This window comes from Delphinus delphis, chromosome 2 (genome assembly GCF_949987515.2).
Source record: "Delphinus delphis chromosome 2, mDelDel1.2, whole genome shotgun sequence".
Classification (NCBI taxonomy): Eukaryota; Metazoa; Chordata; class Mammalia; order Artiodactyla; family Delphinidae; genus Delphinus; species Delphinus delphis.
This window is the reverse complement of record NC_082684.1, coordinates 50,887,001-50,912,226: the sequence shown is the minus strand read 5'-3', so window position 1 is coordinate 50,912,226 and position 25,226 is coordinate 50,887,001. Positions and strand designations below refer to the sequence as shown.

At 36.4% G+C, this 25,226-nt stretch overlaps 1 protein-coding gene across 2 annotated transcripts in view; it reads left to right on the top strand.

Annotated features, from left to right (window-relative positions):
• The first annotated feature begins 449 nt into the window (after window positions 1–449).
• The window catches only part of KLHDC1 (kelch domain containing 1), a 47,036-nt gene continuing 22,259 nt past the window's right edge, over window positions 450–25,226 (top strand). Inside the window, exons 1-6 of one of the 2 annotated variants that reach the window (XM_060004604.1) lie at window positions 450–743; window positions 11,955–12,025; window positions 12,507–12,624; window positions 13,064–13,182; window positions 22,618–22,696; window positions 24,336–24,419. In XM_060004604.1, coding sequence (XP_059860587.1) covers window positions 648–743; window positions 11,955–12,025; window positions 12,507–12,624; window positions 13,064–13,182; window positions 22,618–22,696; window positions 24,336–24,419 — 567 coding nt within the window. In that variant the 5' untranslated portion in view covers window positions 450–647. Of the gene's footprint in view, window positions 744–2,920; window positions 3,269–11,954; window positions 12,026–12,506; window positions 12,625–13,063; window positions 13,183–22,617; window positions 22,697–24,335; window positions 24,420–25,226 lie in introns of those variants that run through there. The other variant, XM_060004605.1, reaches the window with a different exon arrangement.

The following is a 25,226-nucleotide window of genomic DNA, read 5'->3' as shown; positions in this document are numbered from 1 at the left end:
ACTGAAGACATTTCATGGATCAGTGCCCAAAGCACTCAGGACTGCTTGCAGTTCTGGCTTTTTCGCACGCACCCAGCTTGCCGGGGGGACTCATGGGTCACGTCTCCTTCCATGTCCTCAGTTATTTCTCTACATGTATATACATGTATATATACATATATATTTAAAGTCCTCTCTCTCTCTCTCTCTCTCTCTCTCTCTCTCTCTGGATAACTATCTCTGCTAGAGGTTGAATGGAAAAGGCAAACCCTCACAAAGCATTAATGTATTAACATATTGATTTAAGTCACAGCAGCATCAAGCCCATGGACCAGAAGTCCACTGAGCCACTGGATAAGGTACACAGGTTGTTCCGCCCACACAACACAATCGCAAGTGACACGAAATCAGCGGGTGGCAGGGTTGCGGAGAAGCCAAGGCACCTCCCTGCCCACTCAGACCTCAAGCATCCCTAACTGGCGACGCCGCCCCAGGCTCGGCTTCCCGGGCGGGCTTCGGCACAGCGCAGCCGCACTGGTGCCGCCTTCCCACCAATCTCGACCCTCGACGCGTTCCGTTCGTGCGTGGAGGAGCCGGGCGGGAGGAAAGGCCGCTCCGTGGGCAGGGGGCTGCATCGCGCAGAGCGGCTGGACCCAGCGACGGCGCGGATGGCCGACTCCCAGCTGTTCTGCGTGGCCGAGGAGCGCAGCGGCCACTGCGCAGTGGTGGACGGAAACTTCCTCTACGTGTGGGGGGGCTACGTGGTAAGGGGAAGAGGCGGGACGGGGCGGACTCGCGCCGGGAGCCCGCCCGGCTTCTCGGCCAGAGTGGCCGCCGAGCACCCGCCCACACCCGGCCCCTACGCGGGGGCCGGTCCGCGGACCAGGCCGGCGCGCCCGGTGCCCCCCGCGCCCCGCCCGGCCCTCCGCCATCGGCCGCTCTCCCGCCGCGCCAGGGCTTGACGCCGCGCCGCCGTTGCTTCCACTAGGAAACTAGCCTTCAAACCCCAGTCCGGGGCTCTTCCCACTCTCCAGTTCCCCCGGTCCTCGCAGCTGGCCGATAACCCGGCTTACCCAGCACTCAGTCGGTTACTGCGCGATTGATGATCATTTTTAACTGCTTGCGCAGACTCAAAAAAGCCCACCAAGGATGCCGTGCTATATTATTTTGTAAATATTTACTTATGCCCGCGGCGCGATCCGAAATATCGAAATCACTGAAGCATTTAAGTGTTTCTAAGTAATTTTTAGTGGCATTCCTTTACCAAGGGGTAATTACGAAATTTTTTCGAGTCTCAAAACAGACTTGTATTAGCAACAATATACTTAAGAGTATTATGCTTTAAAATTCTCACTACAGTGGAGGTTTGAATATGTGTATTTGTTTTGTCTCTATAATCGTAGGATAATAGAATCAAGGATTCTAGAGATGGAAAACAACCCCTTTAGTTTACAGATTAAAAAAAAAGAAAAGCGAGCCATCTGGAGTTCTACTGGATGTAGAACCTACATTTTTCTGACTGACTCGATGCTATTATGTGACAGATGTAACATGACTGAATCGCTCACTGAAATAAAGAACATACTGTATATGTTAAATGATTGTCAGATCCAAGTTGGTTTTTGTTGTTGTTTTGTTTGTGTGTTTATTTTTAATTTGATTCAGTATCAGGATGAGAAAATCAGAACTCATATTTGAGTGCCTACTATACGTGGCATGTGCTAGGAAATCTCATATCCCTAATCTCGTATAATCCTTACCGTATCTTGTAAGGTAAGTAATGTCCCCATTTTAAAAATAAGGAAGATGAATCAGTAAGAGTAAATAATTTGAATGACCGTTTGACCTCAAGGGCAGCAGATTCCAACATAGGTATATTGGATTTCCAAAGGCTATTTTTTCTATGATAAACATAAATTAGGTGACTATGCTCTCTTAAGGTCTAATATTTCCACCATTTGTTCTTGATGAAAAAGTAGTCTATACATAATGATGGTTTTTGCAGAAGAAATATTTTGATTGTTTTTGAGCTCTGCCACTTGAAGATGTACAGGTGTCAAACTTCATCTGCTATATTGGTTCTTACTATTGTAAAAGTTAAATGAAAAAAAAATCTCACTTAAAATAGTAATCTGTAATATCTTATATCTTGTGACAGTATAGATTTCTGTTAAGCCCATAACTGAAATGTCTGAATTTTTTATATCTCATTTTAATCTTGAAAATTGTGTAATTGATAAGATTTCAGGTCTTCAGGTGGCAGTCAGTGAATACAAATACTTCCTACTACTGATTGATCCAATGAGTAAATGCTGTATGCGCCACCCTGGAAAGTACCACACAGATTTAGATCAAGTCTACTACTTTTTAAATTCCAGGGATTGTCAGCGCTTAAAATATGTCTAAGGCATAAGCGGAAGGAAAGGGAGAGTAGGAGGCAGAAAAGAAGACATGGCATATTGTGAGAAAAAATAGAATCCTTCCCACAATTGTTTTATTCAGATCCTACTGAACAGCGAAAGGACCCTGGAATCTGGAGGTAATCCAGTAGTCAGCAGTTAAGAATAATGGTCAGATGATTCCAGATTGTATGTTCCAAGCACAATTTTCCTCCTCATTAACACAATGTGTGTTAAAATTGACAAATGTATATCCTAAAACTTGAATGGCCAATATATATCTGTCTAAATTACTTATTACTCTATCGTTGAGCATTTTCTAAAGGACTTTGTATCTGAAAACAGCCCTACCTCTAGAGGTAAGAGCAGCAAAGCTGAAAAAAGTAAGTAGTAAATTATAATTGGTGCCAGAATATTCTCTTGCTCCTAGTTCTTCCATATCCTTTCCACATTACTGAAATTCATACAAACTTTAGTATTGCAACTAGGAGCATTTAAAAGTTGTGAGTAGTTTTTTCCAAATTTTGGAGGAGAAGCACAGGGTTTTAGCATCCTTACAGATGATATGCTTTCTTCTTACTGTTTAATCGTATGAACAGTTTTATTTCCCTAACACAATTGATATTAATACATTTTGCCCTAAACTTTTCCTTATAGAAGGTAGCAGCTGAATCTGTTTAACTATATATTTCTGTTTTGAATAGGACTTAAAGGGAAGAAGAATCAATTTAGAAAATGTCTGAAAAGAATGAAGGTTTATACTACCAGATATTAAAACATATTATGATACTTTTAAATCAGTGGTCCTGATGCACGCTGAGAAAGCATGATGGAATGGAGAAGAAATAACATAAACAGCCAACCATATAAGAGTATTTTGTATATAAAAGGTAGCATTTCAATTCTGGAAAAATGATTGCTTATTCAATAAATGGTCCTGGGACAGCTGGAGGAAAATGATAGTGGAGTTTTAGGATTGACAAATGTAGAGAAGTTAAGCTATATGATACCAAAGAAAATATGTGACTTTTGTAAAATCTTTAGTTGGGAAAAGAAAAACTGAATTGGGAAAAAACTATAAGGGAAAAGGATTGGTAGACCAAAAATTTTTTTAATGTAAGTGAAAATTGTTTAATCATCTTAGAGCAGTCAAGATCAAAGTTTTAAAAAATTAAAATCTGTGCTTTTTAAACACCATAAAGTAAGAAGGCAAATGACAAACTGGGGGAGGTATTTGCAACATTTATGATAGACAAAGGTCCTGTAAAATTAAAAATGAATATTTCCCTTGAAAAATGAGCAATGGATATGCACAGCAGTTTACAAAAGGAGAAATCAAAATAGAATATGAATCAAAGAAACCCAGCTGAAAATAATGAATATTTTCTTTTCCAATTTGCAAATATTAAAAAGAATTTTTGAGAAGAGCATGGGGAAATGAATTACTCATGCACTGGTAACCTTTTCTGAAGAGAAATTTAGCAATGTGTATGAAAATCCTTAAGTGTGTATTTCTTTAACTTAATAGTTCGTTTTATATATTCATAGATGGTGACACAGACCATCCATATTATGTGGGAGACATTTATTCTTTTTAGATGCCCAGCATTTGAACCCCCTTCCTCTTGTAGTGTCCCCCGCTAAGCGAGTCTTGTTGGAGTATTTATTTTAGTTGTCTGAGTACCTCCTACCTGCCTTCATAGAATGTATATTCTATAAAGAAGGGGGTTTTGTTCCCTATTGTGTCTCCAGTGTCCAGAATTGGGCATAGCTCATGGTAGGTGCCCAATATAAAAGAACCTGAGTGCCAGGTAGTTTTCAGCTTCCCTTGCAGCTAGGTTGTGAGCAAGTAACTTGGATGCTGTTTGTTAGATGTATGTGTGCTAGATTTGGGCTCAGGAATAAACGTGTAAAAGTCAGGACCTGAAGAGGATTCTTAGCGAGCAGTAGAAGTTGTAGGAAGATAAGGTCCCTGGCAAAAGGCAGTGCGACAAGCTGCAGTGCGATGCTCACCAGTGGCTGGGGCAGTTCGTGCATCAGACTGGTTCTCTGGAAGGGTTTCAGGCCTTGCTCCTCTCTACATAGATCAGAGGCTGGTTCTCCAGCTTCCCTGATGATTCCGTGAGCTACCTAATATTAATTTCTTAAAGTTTTATTCTTTAATTTAAAAATTTGAAATGTATGTACAAAAGAGTATGTAAAATAACTGTCATGTTTAACTTCCAGATTAAAAAATCAGCTAGAATCAGTACCTTAGAAGCCTCCTGTTTATCCTTCACTGATTATATTTTTCCTCCCACCCTCACAGGGTACCACTATCTTGATTTCTTATTAATTACTATTTTCTTTATAGTTTTATCACACATGCATCTGTCTCTAAACAATATATTATTTGGTTTTTGAATCAGAGCATGTGTTTTCTTTCATGACTTAATTCTTTTAGTTAACATTATGTTTTTTTAGATTCACACATTACTTGTATTCAGCTGGTGTGCACTTGCATGGCTGTACCTGTGTTTACTTGGTGTTTATTCTGTTTGGTTAGTTTCTGTGCTGCCCAGTTATTAAATATTTTGAAAATCATCCCTGGATGCATTCATCTGATGTGTGTCCTGTATAATATTCTATTGTGTGAATCTACGGCAATTTCCTTATCTAGTCCCCTATGGATGAATATTTGAATGCTTCAGGGTTTTTTTGGGTTGTAAGCAATGCTACATTGAGCATTCTTGGTAACATATCTCCTGTTATACACGCAGCAGAACATGTACACTCCCTAGGGCATATACCAAGGAATGGAATGCTGGGTTGCCTGGTGCACACATCTCCACATTTACCTGGGAATGTCAGTGTTGCCAAAATATTTGTATCAATCTACACTACCACCAGCCCCCTCCTTGCTCCACATCCTTGACAACATTTGATGCCATCTGGCCTTAAAGTTTTTGCCAATCCAGTGAGTGTGACATGATATTTCATTGTGGTTTTTGTTTACTTTCCATGATTACAGTGGAATGTATTTTCATAGCCTTATGAACTATTTGTGTTTTCTCTTCTGTAAAAATGCTGGTTCCTGTCTTTTGCTTATTTGTCTATTGAGTTGTCTTTTACTGATTTATAGGAATACTTTAATTATATAGTTGTATGAGTTGAATATGCCTTCTTAGTTTGTAGCTTATCTTTGCACTTTCTTGATGATTATCCTTTGTTTAACAGAAGGTTTTAATTTTAATATAATTTCAGTCTTTTCCTTAACGCTTTGTGCTTTCTGCATCTTAAGAAATCTTTCCCATTATGGAGATCATAAAGTCTCCTGTATTGTCTTCTAAATGATTTTTGGTTTTGCCTTCCATGTTTAAATCTTTTTTTCTTAAATCTGAATTTTTTATTTGGTTGGTTTAAGGTAGGGATCCAATTTCATTATATTTTCAGTGTGGATAACCAGTTGTTCTTGTGTCGTATATTAAATAGTCCCCTCTTTCCCTACTAACATGCAAACTCAGTCTGTTACACATCAAGTTTCCATGTATGTGTGGTCTGTTTCTAAGTTCTTTATTCTGTGCAGTTTGTCTGTTTATTTATTCTTGTGACAGAACCTCAGTATCTAAATTACAATGGCTTTACTAGAAGTCTAAATGTTGGGTGGTAGAAGCCCCATCCCCACCCTATCTTGTTCTTGTTCTTCAGGAATAGTTTGGTTATTTAGGGCCTTTTGTTCTTTTGTATGAATTTTCTTTACTATTTTTCAATAATAGTAAAATATATAAAACATTTAATTTGCCATTTTAACCAGGTGACTGTACAGTTCGGTGGCATTAATTACATTCACAATGTTGTGCAGTGTTACCACTATCTAGTTCCAAAACTCTTCATTACTCCAAACAGAAACTCTCCCTCCTTCCTTACCCCAGTCCCTGCTAACTTCTAATCATGCTGTCTTTATGTATTTGCATTTTCCTAGATATTTCATATAAATGGAATCATACAATATTTGTCTTTTTGAGTCTGGCTTATTTTATTTAGCATAATATTTTCAAGGTTCGCTGTGTTGCAGTATGTATCAGAACTTCCTTCCTTTTTATGGTGAATACGATTACACTGTATGCATAGACCACATTTTGTTTATCCGTTCATCTGTTGTTGGGACACTTGGGTTGTTGCCACCTTTTGTGTATTGTGAATAGTCCTGATATGAATATTGGCATACAAGTATCTGAGCCCCTATTTTTTATTCTTTTGGGTACCTAGGAGTGGAATTCCTGGGTCAGATGGTTATTCTACATTCAACTTTTAGAACTGCTAAATTGTTTTCCACAGTGCTTCCTCATTTGTATAAACTTTAGAATCAGATTGTCAAATAAAGTACCATATTGAGTTTTTATGTTACTGTACTCAATCTTAGATCATTTGAGGGTGATAAACATGTTATGAAATTGAGACTTCAAATCCAGGTGTATAGTATGTCTCTCTATGCCGGACTTTTTGATGTCTTTCAATAGAGTTTTATAGTATCTTCATAGGGATCTTGTATATCTTTTGTTGGATTTATTCTTGGCTTCTTTGTATTTTTTATTGTTTTTTAAAAACTAAATTTCTTTAAAAAAAATTAAATTTCTTGATTGTTGCTGGTGTTTTGAAATGCAGTTGACTTGAATATTTTTGATTCTGGCAAGCTTTCTTATATTAATTTTCAAAATTCATCTGTTAATTATATTTTTATTTTCTATATAGAGTCATGTAATCTACAGATGATGACAGTTTTGTTTCTTGCATCCCAATCTTTATTCCTTTTTATTTCCTTTTCTTTACTACACTGGTGGACCTGAAGTACAGTGTTAAATAGAAGCCAATTTTTCTTGGTCCTAATCTCAGAGTGATTGTTTTCAACTATTAACCATTAAGTTTGATGATTGCTTTAGGGTTTTGCTTGTTTGTTTGTTTGTAGATGGCCTTTTTCAAATTAATGACATGCCCTTTTACCTGATTTTCAATTTATGAATGTTGAGTTTTCAAGAGTGATTTTTTTGCATCATACTGAGATAATTGTTTTTTCTTCTTTGATCTCTTAATATGATGACTTATACAAAAAATAAGTAATATTTGTAATATTAAACCAATGTTCCATTCCTTGGATTAAGTACAAGTTAGTGTAATATATTACCCTTTTTATACATCACTGGATCCTAGTTACTAATTACTTTTTTAGCAATTTTACATCTATGTTCAAAAGTGGATTGGGTAGTGTTCCTTCTTTTATATTCTGGAATAGATTTTTTGGAAGATTGAATTACTTGTTCTTTGAGTGTTTGTAAGAACTCATCTTTAAAGCCATCTGGGTTTGGTACTTTGTGGAGGAGGTTTTAAATCTCTGATTCAATCTATTTAAAGCTGTGGGATTATTCACATTTTCCATTTTTTCTTGAGTCAAGTTTCCTCACTCCCACCTCCAGCCCCAGGAGTCTATCCATTTCATTTAGGTTTTAAAATTTATTGGCATAAACTCAAGTTGTTCATAATACTATTTATTCTTTGTAGTAGCTATAGATTTGGCCCCTTTTTCATTCCTAGAATTGTCAAGCGGTACCTTCCTTTCCTCCCCGCCATCCACCTTGAATAGTCTTGCCACATGTTTATCAGCCTTCAGAAACACCAATTTTTGGTCTACTTGATCCTCTCTGTTGTGTTTTTGAATTTTTCATTAATATCTGCTCCTTCTTATTTCTTCCTACTTTCTATGGGTTTATTATGCTGTTATTTCTTGAATTTCTGACATTGGATGCTGAACTCATTCTTTTTGAGCCTTTTTAATTCTTTAATGTCAGTATATAAAGCTATACATTTTCTTCTAAGTACCTCTTTAGCTGTATTCCTCAAGTTTTGATAAGCAGTATTTTGTCATTTTAGTTCTAATATTTTATACTTTCCATCATTATTTATTATTTGACCCATAAGTTGTTTAGGAAAATAATTTAAATTTCTAACAATATGCTATTTTTATAGTTACCTTTCTGTTATTAATGTCTAACTTAATTGTGTTAATATTCGGAGAGTGTGGTCTCTACTTACCTAATACCAGTCCTTTGGAATATGTTGAGGCTTGCTTTAAGGACTAGCATGTAATCAGTTTTCATAAATATACTCTTTGTTCTCATTAAGAATATATATTCTAATTATATATGTGCATATACATGCATGTATATGTATATATATACACAAACACTTCACGGGAGTGTTTTATATGTGTGCATTTTATTAATCTTGCTAGTTGTGTTCAAATCTCCTGTATCCTTTTTTTATTATTTTACTTCCTGTTCTATCAATTACTGTAACAGGTATTAAAATTTAAAAACTCCCACTCTAACTGTAGATTTGTTAGTTTCCCCTTATGATCCTGTCAGATTTTACTTTGTATATATATCTTTAGGCTACCTTTTTGGGTGTATATGAATTCAGAATTGTTATAGCTTTCTGGTTAATAGAACATTTTATAATTTTGTAATGCTCCTCTATCTGTAGTAATGTTATTTGTCTTAAAATCTATTTTGCTGGTGTTAATATGGCTACACTAGTTTTCTTTTGGTTAGTATTTGCATGGCATATCTTCTGATGGAAACTTGGTGTATCTTTATATTTTAGATATGTCTTATAACCTGAACATAGCTGGATTTTATTTTTATCTAGTCTGACATATCTAGAGAGTTTAGCCTATTTCTACTGAAAGCAATTCTGATACACTTTTTTCATCAGATGTGTTTTATATTTGCCCCCCTTCATTTCTCCTCCTCCTCCTTCTTTAACTTTGTCATTTTGAAAATGTTTTGGGTTTTTTGTTATCTTTCCATTTTTTTCTCTTTGCTTGTAAAGAAATTAGGTGATTTATTTCTAGTCATCGTAGATACTCTATTTCAGCACGAATGCTTCACAAAGTTCCAAGTTAATAATTTTACTTCTTTCCACAGGGTTCAAATACTTCACAAGCTTTCAAATCTGAGCACCCTCTTCTCTAGTTAGTCCTATCCTGTTCCCCGCAGCCCCCGCCTTAAATTAGGCATCAGGAAAAGCTTAGCCTTTTTTATGTTTAACTCTACCCACACACTTTACCAGTATCTTGTCACACTATTGCTTGTTGCATTTCAGATGTTTAATTTTGATCATTTGTCTTTTGCCAGAAGTAAAACATCTATTAGAATTTCTTAAAGTGAGGGTCTGTTATTGGCCAGCTGTCTCAGTTTTTGTTTGAAAATGTCTTTATTTTACCTCGGTTCTTAAAAGATATTTTTACTGAGTATAGAATTCTAGGTGGACCGTTACTTTCATTAAGCACATTGGCTAATATGATTTATTCTTGAGTTGTTGCTAATGAGAAGTCAGTCATTAGTTGCCATTCATTTGGAGATGATCTTCTTTTCTCTGGCAGCTTTTAAGAGTGTATCTTTTTCTTTGATATACAGTTTTACTATGATGTATCTAGGTATGGATTTCTGTTTATTTACCCTGCTTGGAACTTGTTAGGACTTCCTAGATCTCAGGATTGATGACTTTCAACAATTTTGCAAAACTCTCAGGCTTTGTCTCTTCAAATATTGCCTCTTCCTCATTCTCTCTATTACATCCTAATGTAATTCTGATTAGACTTAGTTCTTCTCTCTCTTCCTCCATGTCTCTTCTTTTTTATATATTCCATCTCTCTGGGCTATGTTTCTGGATGAATCAGTTCACTAGTTCTCTTTTTTTAGGGTGACCTTGACAAAAGCAGTTTTAGTGGAATGAGTCTGGATTGATTAGTCTGGACTGGTGAAATAATGAGAGGTGAAGCAATGAAGACTTCTACTATAGTTAACTCAGTATGGAAATTTTGTTGTGAAGGGAGCAGAGAAATAAGAGAAAGAGTTATGGGAGAGTTGGGTTTTTTGTTTTTTTTTTAAAGATGAGTTATACTAAGGCATGTTTAGGTATTGATAGGAGTGATCTGGTAGAGAAGGAAACTTGATGATGTAGAAGAGAAGGGATAATTTAGGAGTGAAATTGCTGAGAAAGTAAGAAGGAAACTGAAAGAAGACTGGAGCACAATGACTAAAGGCAAGAAGAACTTTGGAAGGATAGCAGGTACCATATAGCACAGAATCATAAGGATTTTAGACTATCCTGAGAGCAACAGGGAAGCATTGAAGGGACTTAAGCAGAATAGTAACAGGATCCATTTTCATACTATTTCTGTTGTAATGGTGTATGCGTGAGCCTTCTAGAGCCTGATGCCATTAAACTTTAGAATCAAGCAATTATAATCTCCCTTTCTTAACAGTTATTTACTTAGCCATGTAATATGGTTTCCTCAGTCAGACATGAGTGGAAATTTCCTTGGAATTAATATGATGGTTTTCTGCTGTGTGTGTGTGAGAGAGAGAGAGAGTGTGCATGTGAGACAGAGAGTGTGTTTGAGAGAGAGAGAGAGAGACAGAGGCGTAGACAGACCTGGTAGCCAAGATAGTATTTTAAAAATTTAACTAACATAGCAATGAGGAAATTAGCTAACTCTGTTTAGCATGTTAATAATTTATGCATCATATGGTCTTAGAAATTCTTAAACTGACATCTTTTACAACTAGCTATTTTTGAGTTACTTTATAGATTCTAAGTAATCATGATAGATTTATGTAAGGATTTGTTTTAAACCCTAAGTTTTAAAACTTAAAGAAAATTATTATTCTAATTTTTCTTTTCATCATAAATATCAGAATGTACTATTCTGTTTATGTTATCAGCTTCTTTAGAGATTATTCAGATTCTGAGTTGTCATTTTGACTAGCTAAATTTATCTTGATCCTTAGATTCTATATTTAATGAATATCTAACACGATGCTTGCACATAGTAGGCACTCAAAAAATATGTTTAGTGAATCAAGGTATGTGATACAGTGCTCTAAATTATACTTTAAGTTTCCTTTCTTAACTCCTTCCCTTCACCCGAAGTATATTGCCCTTTTTTGATACTCCTTTTCTTCCTGGCTTCACATTCTTCAGTATTCTGCTGTAATGTTATTGTTTTGCTATTTTCTCTTACTTGAAATTCCTTGTAAGGTTTAACTACCCTGAGTCTTTTCTTGAGACTCACGTACTTGCTATTTTGTATTCTAACCCTTATTGTTTGCCCACTTTCTCTTAGAAAATGTCTCCCTTCCCCTTCTCTCTCTTTTTTTTTTTTTTTTTTTTTTTTTTGCGGTACGCGGGCCTCTCACTGTTGTGGCCTCTCCCGTTGCGGAGCACAGGCTCTGGACGCGCAGGCTCAGCGGCCACGGCTCACGAGCCCAGCCGCTCCGCGGCATGTGGGATCTTCCCGGACCGGGGCACGAACCCGTGTCCCCTGCATCGGCAGGCGGACTCTCAACCACTGCGCCACCAGGGAAGCCCCTCCCCTTCTCTTTTGATCTATCTTTATTTCTGTTGAAAAAGTCATCTTTGAGGCTGTTATGGTTTTGTGTTTTGTACTATTTCCATTGCAGTTTTCCCATCCTGAGGAACTATTTAGCTGTTACTTTGTAATTAATAAACATAATTTTATGTATTCTGTGTTTTTAGTCTATTGAAGACAATGAAGTATATTTGCCTAATGATGAGATTTGGACCTATGAGATTGATAGTGGGTTGTGGTAAGTAACTTTAAATTGCAGAATGTCCAGTCTTAATATCTGTTATAACTGCTGTCATAGCCCACAGGGAGTCTGAGACTATACTTAGAACGTGCTGCAACATTATATTGTCTCCCTTTCCTTTTCTTTCAATGCTTTATTCTCTCTGGCTGTTTCTTTCCCCAACTTGCTTCCTCTCTCTCCATTCTTTGTCCTCTACTATTCCTCTCAAGACTAAGGCTGTTTCTGAAGACTTTGCTTTGTTCTACTAACTAATTCCCAATTCTGGTGACATGTGAAGATTTTGTAACTTTTTTTTCCCCAGTAGGTTGAAAAATCTTTACCATGGCTCTTCTTACAGGTTTTACAGTATTGGCTACCATTACATCTTAATTGTAATTGTCAGTGACAGTTTTCATTGAAAAAGTACTCATGGAATTCAAAGGGAATTTTAATTTGCTTTTCTGGAAAGTTATGGAATTCCACGTTATTCTTGCTGCAGGACGATGCACCTCATGGAAGGAGAACTCCCTACCTCCATGTCAGGAAGTTGCGGTGCTTGCCTTAATGGAAAGCTATACGTTTTTGGAGGATATGATGACAAAGGATACAGCAATCGAGTAATTTCTTTTTTCAATTCAGGAGCGCAGAAAAATGTAATGTTTAATGTGTCACTTCATCTCACAAGTTTACGAATGTATTTTACAAAGAAGACATATGTAGAAAAGCTTGAGCTTATGATGATAAGGTTTTAAAGATAGGGTGAAAATGCAGCATCGTGCTCCTCTCTTCTGCCATGTCTTTCTACTTCAGAATTAACTACGTACTTAGTTGATATTCATAGGGCAAGAGCATGATGGGAAAAGATCCATTTCAGTATTTTTCATATTATCATTTTTGCTTCTAAAACATAGTCCCATTTTCATTAACTCTACAATTCAAATTTTTACCTTTTAAAAATCAGAAAGTAATATTATTAATTTTGGATCACATATCCCTGTGACATATATTTAATTTTCCAATGTCTTGTCTGCTAATGGTGTTCTCCTCTTTTAAAAGCTTTATTTTGTTAATTTGCGAACAAGAGATGGAACCTATGTTTGGGAAAAAATCACCAACTTTGAAGGTCAACCACCCACACCACGTGATAAACTTTCCTGCTGGGTATATAAAGACAGGTAATGCAGCAAGGCCATCTCATTAACTGCACTCAAGTAAGGATTACAGCTTGTGACCAAAATAGAGAAAACTTGAAAGTCTGAAATTTTTTTCAAGATAGTTACAAACTTGTTTTGACACTGATGTTAAAGGCAGTTTTGAACCCTGGATAAGAGCCAGGTCATAAGAGTAAACATGGTGGAAGCAGCTATTTGGTTTTTAAAAATTTGTTACTTTAAAATTTTCTGAATCGTTAATACAGTTACATCGTTCAAAAATCAAAACCATATTAAAAAGGATACAATGAAAAGTCTGGCTCCCACTCCTGTCCCCATCCATCCTGTTCCCACCCTCCACATGCACAATTAGCTACTTTTATTAATATCTTTTGTATTTTTATAGCAGTGGTTCTCAAGCTTGTCTGCCATAGAAATAATCTGGGGATCTTTTAAAAGCTCTGAAGCCCAGGTGATACCCCAGAACTAATCAAATTACAATCACTGGGGGTATGATTTTTTTAAGCTCCTCAGGTGATTCCAAGTGCAGGCAAGTTTGGGAACAACTGCGATCCCTGTGACTTTATGCAGATAGAAGCAAATACATAGGTACGTGCTCTTCTCTTCCTCCTCCTTACACAAATATCGGTGTACTCCGTACACTATTCTGCACCCTGCTGCTTCCTTTTTTTTTTTTGAGGGGGCCATGCCACACGGCATATGGGAATTGTAGTTCCCCGACCAGGGATCTAACCCACACGCCCTGCATTGGAAGTGCGGTGTCTTAACCACTGGACTTCTTTTAGTCAACAGTATACCATGGGGAACTTTCATCTTTCTGTATCTCTAGTTAGAAAGCTTGATTTTGTTTTTGTTTTTACAGCTGCATAGTATTCTCCTGTGTGGATATACCAAGTTTATTTAACCTTTCCCATACAGATGGCACAACACTTAGATTAAATGAATATCTTTGTGTATATATACATATGATTGCAGATCTATTTGTTGGATAAAATTCCAGAATTTGATTTCTGGTCAAAGGGTAATACATTTGTAATTGTGATAAATGTTTATTTTGCTAGGGTTGCTGTAACAGAGTTCTATAAACTGAATAATTTAAACAACAGAAATGTATTGTCTCATAGTTCTGGAGGCTAGAAGTCTGAGATCAAGGTGTCAGCAGGGTTGGTTCATTCTCTTGGTTTTGAGAAAGAATCTGTTTTATGCCTGTCCCCAGCTTCTGGTGATTTGTTGGCAACCTCTGGTGTGTTGAAGCAACACTCTGATCTCTGCCTTCATAGTCACATAGCATTCTCTCTGTGTGCTTGTCTGTCTCCAAATTTTCCCTTTTTGTAAGAATACCAGTCATATTGGATTAGGACCTACCCTCATGACTTCATTTTAACTTGATTGCCTCTATAAGGACCCTGTCTCTAAATAAGGTCACATTCTTTTTTAATTATTCTTATGTTTTTATTTCTAGAAAATATAATTGTTTTGCCTTCTTAATTGCAGTAATTCCTACTCTGCTTTTGTCAATATTCAGTTTATTTTAAAAAATCTCTTTAAACTGCAGGGGACACTTACAATAATTAAGATGGAGGGTGTTAAGTTTTAAAAGACAATCAGTTTAAATAATACACATTTATATTTTGAATACAAAAGGCAGACATTAACATTTGACAAAATATTTTATAATTCTCAAAAAGCATATCAGAATTCCACAGGGTAAGAAATAAGATTATCTTGGTCATGAAAAGGTACATAGATCAAAATACTCTCTAGAATATGAGAATTTGGAAAGGAGAATCTTTTTTTTTTTTTTTTTTTTTTTTTTGGAAAGGAGAATCTTAAACCTTTGAATTGTGGATTAATCAGATTTAAATAGAAACCAACTGTGATTATACTGTTGTTGATTTCTCTGACCCTACAAATTGATAACCATTAGTACTCTGCTTTGAGTAGCCAATAATGTCACATTCTAAATGCAGGGGATTAGGCCTTCTATATATGAATTTTGTGGGGGACACAATTCAATCCATAACATTGGATTTTGCCAGCTTTTTCTCCAATAAAGTTGTGCTGTTTTGTGTTGTCAGTAATGGAGTGCCTCTTTGTCCACAGCCTTGCCAAGAATTTGCAGGCAAACTTAGATGTTTTGGGCCAAATTGATAGGTGAGATGTGATGCCTCAGTCTTATTTTAATTTTCATATATTTAAGGGCAATTTTTATTTCTTTTTCTCTGAACTGAAAAATAAATCCTTTGCTAATTATTTTTTATTTGATTGTTGGCATTTATAATCTTGACTTCTAGGAGTTATTTATTTATAAAGAGATTAGTGTTTGACTGTGACATATGAAAATATTTTTTCCAGGTTGTCATTTATCTTTTGACTTTGCATAAAGTGTGTTTTGCATGTATTAAACAGCTTCTTAAAGCTGTTATTTAGGTAAATTTATCAATAATTTCTTTTCTCGCTTCTTGACTTTGAGTCAATGCAAAGGTTTTTTCCACTCCAAGATCATAAACTAATTCTCACATATTTTCCTCTAGTACTTTTGTTATTTTTAAAAACATGGGAGGGATTCCCTGGAGGTCCAGTGGTTAGGACTCCACACTTTCACTGCTGAGGGCATGGGTTTGATCCCTAGTCAGGGAACTAAGATCCTGCAAACCGTGTGGCACAGCCAAAAAAAAAAGAACCAGTAAAAACCTGTGAATGGTATGAGATATGAATCCAAGTTTATCTTTTATTATTTAGTTTTTAAATTTTATAACTGGTGGTTTGTACCTCTTCATCCCTTCACTATTTCACCCATCCCCCACCCTTCCCCTCTAGCAACCACTAGTTCGTTCTCTGTATCTGTTTTTTTTCATATTTGTTCTTTGTTTTGATTTTTACATTCTACACATAAGTGAAAACATGCAGTATTTGTTTTTCTCTGATTTATTTCACTTAGCATAATATCCTCTGAGTCCATCCATGTTATCACAAATGGCAAAATTTCATTCCTTTTTATGGCTGAGTAATATTTCTTTGTGTGTGTGTGTGTGTGTGTGTGTGTGTGTGTGTACATACATACACACCACATCTTCTTTATCCATTCATCTGTTGATGGACACAGGTTGCTTCCATATCTTGGCTATTGTAAATAATGCTGCAGTGAACATTGGGTGTATATATCTTTTTGAATAAGTGTTTTCATTTTATTTGGTTAAATAGGAGTGGCATTGCTGGATAGTCTGGTAGTTCTATTTTTAATTTTTTGAGGAACCTCCATACTGTTTTCTATAGTGGTTGTATCAATTTACATTCCCACCAACAATGCATGAAGGTTTCCTTTTCTCCACATCTGTGCCAACACATGTTATTTCTTGTCCTTTTGATAATAGCCATTCTGACAGGTATAAGGTGACATCTCATTGTGGTTTGGGTTTGCATTTCCCTGACAATTAGTGATACTGAGCATCTTTTCATGTGCCTGTTGGACATCTGTATGTGTTCTTTGGAAAAATGGCTATTTAGGTCTTTCCCCCATTTTTTAACTGGGTTGTTTTTTTTTAACTGATGCTGAGTTGTTTGAGTTCTTTATATATTTTATATATTAGTGCCTAGTGGACATATCTTCTCCCATTCAGTAGGTTGCCTTTTTGTTTTATTGATGGTTTCTTTTGCTGTGCAAAAGCTTTTTAGTTTGTTGTGGTCCCATTTGCTTATTTTTGCTTTTGTTGCCCTTGCCAGAGGAGACAGATCCAAAAAAATATTGCTAAGGCTGATTTCAAAGAGTGTACTGCCTAAGTTTTCTTCGAAGGGTTTTATAGTATCAAGTCTTATGCTTAAGTCTTTAATGCATTTTGAGTTTATTTTTGTATATAGTATGAGAAAATGGTCTACTTTCATTCTTTTATAAGTAGCTGTAAGTTTTCCCAACATCACTTATTGAAGAGACTGTCTTTTCTCTGTTGTATATTCTTATGTTGTAGATTAACTGAGCATACGTGCATGGGTTTACTTCTGGGTTCTCTATTCTGTTTCATTGATCTATGTGTCTATTTTTGTACCAGTACCTTACTGTTTTTATTACTGAGCTTTGTAGTATAGTTTGAAACCAGGGACCATGATACATTTAGCTTTGTTCTTCTTTCTCAAGATTATTTTGGCTATTTGGAGTCTTTTATGGTTCCATAAAAATTTTAGGATTATTTGTTCTAGCTCTGTGAAAAAAATGCCATCAGTATTTTGGTAAGGATTGCATTGAATCTGTAGATTGCTTTGGGTAGTACGAACATTTTAACAATATTAATTCTTCCAATCCATGAACATGAAATATCTTTCCACTTATTCATGTCATCGTCAATATCTTTCATCAGTGCCTTATAGTTTTCAGAGTACAGGTCTTTCACCTTTTTGGTTAAATTTATTCCTAGGTATTTTATTCGTTTTGATGCAATTGTAAATGGAATTATTTTCTTGATTTCTGTCTCTGATAGTTCATTATTAGTGTATAGAAATGCAACCGATTTATGTCTATTAATTTTGTGTCCTGTAACTTTATTGAATTCATTTATTAGTTTTTATAGTTTTTTGGTGGACTCTTTAGAGTATTCTATATACACAATCATGTCATCTGCAAATAGTGACAGTTTTATTCCTTCCCTTCCAATTTGGATGCTTTTTATTTCTTTTTCTTCTCTGATTGCTGTGGCTAGGATTTCCAATATTATGTTAAGTAAAAAAGGGGGCATCCTTGTATTGTTCCTGATCTTAGAGGAAATGCTTTCAGCTTTTCACCATTGACTATGATGTTTGCTGTGTGTTTGTCAAAAATGGCCTTTATTGTTGATGTGTGTTCCTTCTCTACCCACTTTGTTGAGAGTTTTTGTCATGAATCGATGTTGGATTTTGTCAAATGCTTTTTCTGTAGCTATTGAGTTGATTGCGTGATTTTTATCCTTCATTTTGTTAATATGGTGTGTCATGTTGATTGATTTGTGGATACTGAACCATTCTTGCATTCCTGGGATAAATCCCACTTGATCATTGTGTATGATCCTTTTAACGTATTGTTGAATTCAGTTTGCTAGTGTTTTGTTGAAGATTTGTGTATCTATGTTCACCAGGGATATTAGCCTGTAAGTTTCTTTTTTTGTAGTGTCTTTTTCTGATTTTGGTATCAAGGTAATGCTGGCCTTGTAGAATGGGTTTGGAAACTTTCTCTCCTCTTCAATTTTTTTGGAATAGTTTGAGAAGGATAGGTGTTAAATCTTCTTTGAAGGTATGATAGAATTCATTTGTGAAGCCATCTGGTCCTGGACTTTTGTTTTTTGGGAGTATTTTTGATTACTGATCAATTTTATTGCTAGTAGTCAGTCTGTTCAGATTTTCTATTTCTTCCTCATTCAGTCTTGGGAGATTGTATGTTTGTAGGAGTTTATCCAGTTCTAGGTTGTTCATTTTTTTGGCTTATAATTGTTCATAGTAATCTCTTATGATTTGTATTTCTGTGGTATTGGTTGTAACTTCTCTTTTATTTCTGATTTTATTTATTTGGGTCTTCTCTCTTTCTTTATTGATGAGTCTGACTAAAAATTTTTCAATTTTGTGTATCTTTACAAAGAACCAGCTCTTATTTTCATTGATCTTTTCTATTTTTTAAATCTCTATTTTATTTATTTCTTCTCTGATCTTTGTTATTTCTTTCCTTCTGCTGACTTTGGGCCTTGTTTGTTCTTCTTTTTCTAATTCTTTTAGGTGGATCATATGGTAATTCTATGGTCAACATTTTTTTTAAGTTAATTTAATTTATTTTTTATTTATTTATTTTTGGCTGTGTTGGCTCTTCATTGCTGCGTGCAGGCTTTCTCTAGTTGTGGCGAGCGGGGGCTACTCTTCGTTGTGGTGCATGGGGTGCTTGTTGTGGTGGCTTCTCTTGTTGTGGAGCACAGGCTCTAGGCGCATGGGCTTCAGTAGTTGTGGCTCATGGGCTCTAAAGCGCAGGCTCAGTAGTTGTGGTGCACGGGCTTAGTTGCTCTGACGCATGTGGGATCTTCCTGGACCAGGGCTTGAGCCTGTGTCCCCTGCATTGGCAGGTGGATTCTTAACCGCTGCGCCACCAGGAAAGCCCCTACGTTCAACATTTTGAGGAGAACCAAACTGTTTTCCACAGTAACAATGCCATGTTATATTCCCACTATAAAGGTTCCAATTTTCTACATTCTCACCAACTCTTGCTATTTTCTTTTGTTTGTTTGTTTTATAATTGCCATTGTAATGGGTGTGAAGTGATATCCATTGTGGTTTTTTTTTTTTTTCCCACCACGAGGGAGTCCTTTAATAGAGACGGGCGGACAGGGAACACAACTCGGCCCTGCACCTGCAGTGCGGCAGCTCCTCCCCCACCTGGCGTGGCCCCAGGGTGGACACGGGAGAGGTGTGGTTTTAAAAAACACAGCGAGACCAATTCTTCACTTTCACAGAGAAGGGGAACTTGGGGGAGCCGAGTCCGAGCCCCGCCTCCAGCAGGAGGGAGCTTGCTGCCCGCCCCCCATCTGCACACGGCCAGAGCAGGAGCCCCCGGCTGCAGAGACCCAGCCACCCTACATCTGTCAGCGTTTCTACGCTACGTACACTGTTGTGCTGTAGAGGCCCCAACCCCAGCGTCAGCCTGAAGCCTCAGGTGGGAGGAGGGACGCCCCCAGCCCCTGCCACCATTGTGGTTTTGATTTGTGTTTCCCCAGTGACTGATGATGTTGACCATCTTTTCCTGGGCTTGTTGGCCATTTGTATATCTTCTTTGGAGAAATATCTAGTCCTTTGCCCATTTTTAAAAAATTGGATTGTTTTATCTTTTTGTTATTGAGTTGTAGGAATTCTTTACATATTCTGGATAGTAAACCCTTATCAGATATATGCAGTTTTCTTGTTGTGTTTTTGTCTGGCTTCAGTTTCAGGATAATGCTGGCCTCATTGAATGAGTTAGGAAGTATTCCCTCCTTCTCAGTATTTTTAAATGTTTGAGAAGGGTTGGTATTAATTCTTCCTGAAATATTTGATAGAATTCACCACTGAAGCTATCTGGTCCTGGGCTTTTCATTGTTGGGAGGTTTTAGGATTACTGATTCAGTCTCTTTACTTACTATATGTTTATTCAGATTTTTTATTTCTTCATGAACCCCTTTTGGAAGTATGTGTCTTTCCAGGAATTTTTCTATTTCATCTAGTTTATACAGTCTGTTGGTATGCAGTTTTTTGGTATTCTCTCATGATACTTTTTATTTCTGTCTGTTATTTTTGGCTGTGTTGGGTCTTTGTTGCTGCATGTGGGCTTTCTCTAGTTGAAACTAGTCTCTAGTTTCAGTGTCCCCCTGTCACTCCTAATTTTAGTAATTTGAGTTTTCTCTACTTTTGTTTTAGTCAACCTAGCTAAAGGTTTGTCAATTTTGTTGATATTTTCAAAGACCCAACTTTTGGTTTTGTTGTTTCTCTCTATTGTTTTTCTATTCACCATTTTGCTTATTTCCCCTTTAATTTTTATTATTTCCTTCTGTTATCTCTGGGTTTAGTTTGCTTCTCTTTCTAGTTCCTTGATATGTATGGTTATATTATTGATATGAGATCTTTCTTTTTAAATTTGTGGGCATTTATAAGCTATAAGATTCCCTCTGAGCACCACTTTCACAGTATTCCATAAGTTTTGTTTTATTCTGTTTGCATTTTCAGTCATTTCAAGGTAATTTCTAATTTCCCTTGTGATGTTTTTCACTCATTGGGTTGACAGATTTTTTTCTTTCTTTCAGCACTTTAATGACTTTATTACATTGCCTTTGGGCCTCCATTTTTCTGGTGAGAAATTCACTTATTTGTATTTATCCAGCTTGGAGTGTGCTGAGCTTCTGGGGTTGGTGGATATATATCTTTCATCAGTTTTAGGAAGTTCTTATTAATTAACAAATATTTCTTCTACCCATTTATTTGTCTCTTTTCCTTCTGGGACTCCTATTATATGCACATTAGATCATATGATATTGTTATACAGAGCTTGGGCTCCCTTCCCCGCCCCCGACTCTTTCATTCTCTTTGTTTTAATTTGGATACTTTTTTTTACCAGTTGACTTATCTTCAAGTTCACTGATCTTTTCCATTGCTATGTCCAGTTTCCTGTTATGACTATGTAATGAATTTCTTTATTTCTGACATCTTATTTTCCAATTTTTTGCATTTTCATTTCACTCTTTTTCATGGTTCCATGTCTCTGCCAAAACTACCTAGTTCTTCCTGCACATTGTCCACCTTTTACAGACTGGTCTGTTACTATTTCTACCATAGTTATTTTAAAGGCCATGTCTAATAATTCTAATATCTGGGCCACCTTGGAGTCAGCTTATATTGACTCTTTCCTCTCCTGATCATAGGTCACTTTTTTTGCCTTTTCTTATACCTTGTAATTTCTTCGTCATTTGACAGACATTCTGTATGAAAGAACAGTAAAGTTGGGAATAAACAATATTTCTTTCCAGAAAAGGACATGCCCTTTTTTTCCTTTTTCAGGTTGCTAGAGTGGGATTTAAGTCAGTCTAATCTATAGTTGATCTGTGTCTGGGCTTTGTTGCAGCTTTAGTTTGATTCAGTTTAACCACCAGCTTCAAATGTTCTCATGCAGGACCAAGACTTTCCTTTGCTACAGCCCCATGTTTGAGCACTAGAGAGTGTCTAGAGATTTTGAACAGTGCTTCACAGCTGAGTACCTACTTCTCAGAACTGTGGGAGATCTCTCCTTGTTTCATAGCCTACTTGTGTTGCTAGGGAGTTCTCTTTGCTCTCCAATCCCACTTTATACTTTCTGTACCTTGAGAGATCTCTTTCAGCACTGCCCCTCCCCCCCTGGCCTTTTGAGGGCAGCCACCCTGTATGCTATAACGGCTTGGCATGCCTCTGAGGTGTTTCTGTCAGATCTTCTGCCCAGATCCCAAACTTTAGAGTTGATAGCTCAGATTGCCTCAAGGAGAGTTGCTCAGCTCTTCTCTGCTTCCAGCTGTTGGTGACTGACCCTGAGCCCTCCCTGAAGACTATGTGAAAAAGTTGTTCAGTAGGTTCAAGCTCCCTCTGTGGCTGAGTTTCTTAGGATTCTAATTTGCTATGCCAGCCTACATGTGACTGTTAAAATTTTGGGTGGCTTCTTTTACAAACCCAATCTGTGCTGGATTCTTTCTCCTCCTGCTGTTACATCAGGTATGAAAGCAGCCATGGGCCTCTTCTCTCCTACTGAGAGCTTATCACTTTCTGGAATTAGTTCATTTAGGTCTCTTTGCTCCCATAGCTCTTTGATTTTTTTTTTTTAACTATGGTTTTGTAGTTTATATGGCTTGTTTAGGTTGTGACGGAAATGATGTCTTCCAACTTTCTGTGAACAGACTGAAAGTAGAACTCCTAAAGTGTGTGCTTTGTTTTGTTTTTCAGATTAATATATTTTGGTGGCTATGGGTGTAGGAGACACAATGAACTCCAAGATTGTTTTGATGTTCATGATGCGTCTTGGGTAAGAGAGTAATCCCTGTTTACATTTTCCTCTAAGTTAGTGTCATGTTACAGTCTTCAGAAATAATGAACCCAGTTTTTCTCATTTTAATTTGCTGTAATTGATATTATGAAAAAAATTGTATTGTCTCTCTTTTGAATTTGGATTCAGTTGCAGGAAGTTCTCTCACCTAATTATATCAGCCTTCATGGCTACTGGCAGAGTAATGTCTTTTCTGATGCCATTAATCACTTATAGCTGCTTCTGTTAGAAAACTAGTGGCTTTAGCACAACTTGGAAAAACTTTGTTCTTAGGTAACCGCAGTGGCTGTTGCTGACATACACCTCCTTTTAGGTACGTCCACCAGAACTATTCATAGCTCAGTCTGGCTTCTGTATGAGAGTGAGTAAGTTGGTAGTCATATTACTTTTTCTATTTATTCTTACTGGTTAGAGAATAAATTATTATTAAGGAAAGAACTCATGACTTATAAAAATGAAATCTTTTAAAAGATAACTTTAAAAACCATTGATCTCACCACCAAGATACACAGTAACTCTTCAGTTTTACCTTCTAGTAGAATGTATTATTATTATACATTATTAATGTAAAGGTATATGTACAGTTCATGTATATCTCTTTGTATATAGGTATTTAAAAATTCTCCATAGTCTTTATTTAGACTATGTGTGAAATTAATACATGCTAATTAATAAAACTGAATGGTTTTTAAGTGTTAAAAATGGTTTACATGGTTTTTGAGTGTTTAAAATGAAATATCTTTAAAGTTTTGCTACTTACAGTATTACTGATAATTTTTAGTAATATAACTTCCCATTAATTATGTCTACTCATCAGTGAAATCTCTCATTTTTTTCTCCTCTAGTACAGTTAGGCTAATGATCATGTCCTAAAGTTTATGGTGTACAGGTAGATTTTTTCATTTAGATTCTAAACTAAGTAAATTATGTAGTTTATTTGGCTTGTTTGACAAGTCCTGACAAAAATGAATGATATATTCCTGACATATAACATAAAACTGGTACAGAGGTAAGCTAGAATAGTGGTAGAGGATTTCAGCAATGCAGAAGATGCTAAATACAGTCTAACTGCTAAATCTTTGCCTTGCCAATAGTTTCGTCTTCCTAGAAGACAAGAGAGTGAGCATAAGTTTGATGCATAAGAACAAGGTGCTTGGTTAACTAGAATTGATTGGAATTTTTTGGAAAAAGGAATCATTGTTCCCTAAAGTTTCTAACAGCAATGATTAGGAATTCTGAACCTGTACTTTAGGAAAAGAGATTTCCAAATGTAAATATCATTCTGTTCTCGGCAATTTTAAAAGAGCTATTCCTTTGAGAGAAGTGGAAGATTGTCAACAAGCAAAGTTATGACTCATGCAAGCAATACTACGAGAAGGAAAGTTGCCAGGTGATGCTGCTATGGCGTAGGGACCACACTTTGTGAGCCACTGGTATATGCGTTAGCTTTACGACTGTGGTTACACCGGTGTATGCATTAGCTTTATGACTATGGTCACACTTAACTCTATTTCTGTAAAAGTGCCTATTATTTCACCAGTAAATATGCAGTGAAACTATAATACTAATCTAAAAATTATAAAAGCTTTTAAAAATATTTTTAAAATCTCTTTTTTAGGAAGAGCAGATATTCTGGGGATGGCATAATGATGTTCACATATTTGACACAAAGACACAGAGTTGGCTTCAACCAGAAATTAAAGTAAGTATTGTAAAAAGTCACCTTTATGTTTGTATACTCATTAATACTTTTAAAATCTATTTCTTTTACTGAGTTATTGGATTTCAGTAATTGAGTTTGTTATCATATACAAAGGGGTTCTCTTATGAGAACTGTTATTAGTACTTTTTTTAATCACATATTTTTCTCCAGGCTAACTAAGGTTTTCTAGAAAAATCTAAAGAGGCGCCGTCATCATTCTTTACCCACACGTGTAATGCCCTGATTTAATGAAGTCTCTTTTAAAAAGTCCTTGTGTAACAAAGTCCATGATTTTAAAAAGCCCATGTTTCATAAACCCTCGAAATCTTAATACTCTTTCATCTGCTAGTGAGCAAACACAAATTCACATTAGTTTACGCCATTAAAAAATTCTCACATAGCTGGGAAGTATATTTTGAAGTGGCTCACACAGTGGAAGAGCTACAGGGGCCAGGACCTTAGGAACTGGAGCCAGTTTTCCAACACCATCACAATATTTGCATCTCTCTGTTGGCTTCTCCCTGCTTCTCTGTGTGCTAGCTTTATTCTGTCTACTGCAGACTGTCCAGCTCATTTAGAAGGGAATATGGCCCTGGCTACACCAGCAGATCTTTCTATTGGTGCTGTATTCTGTCAATGTCTATATCTTTGTCCTAGAAAAGGACTCTGGCTCTACTTAGGCATGTTCCTACTCTATATGAGTCCCTGTTGCCAAGGGGATGACTGGCCAGGTCTGAGTCTCAGGTCTGTCCCTAGGGGAGCAAGGTATTGTGATTGGTCAGCTCAACGGAACTGTGCAGAATAGAA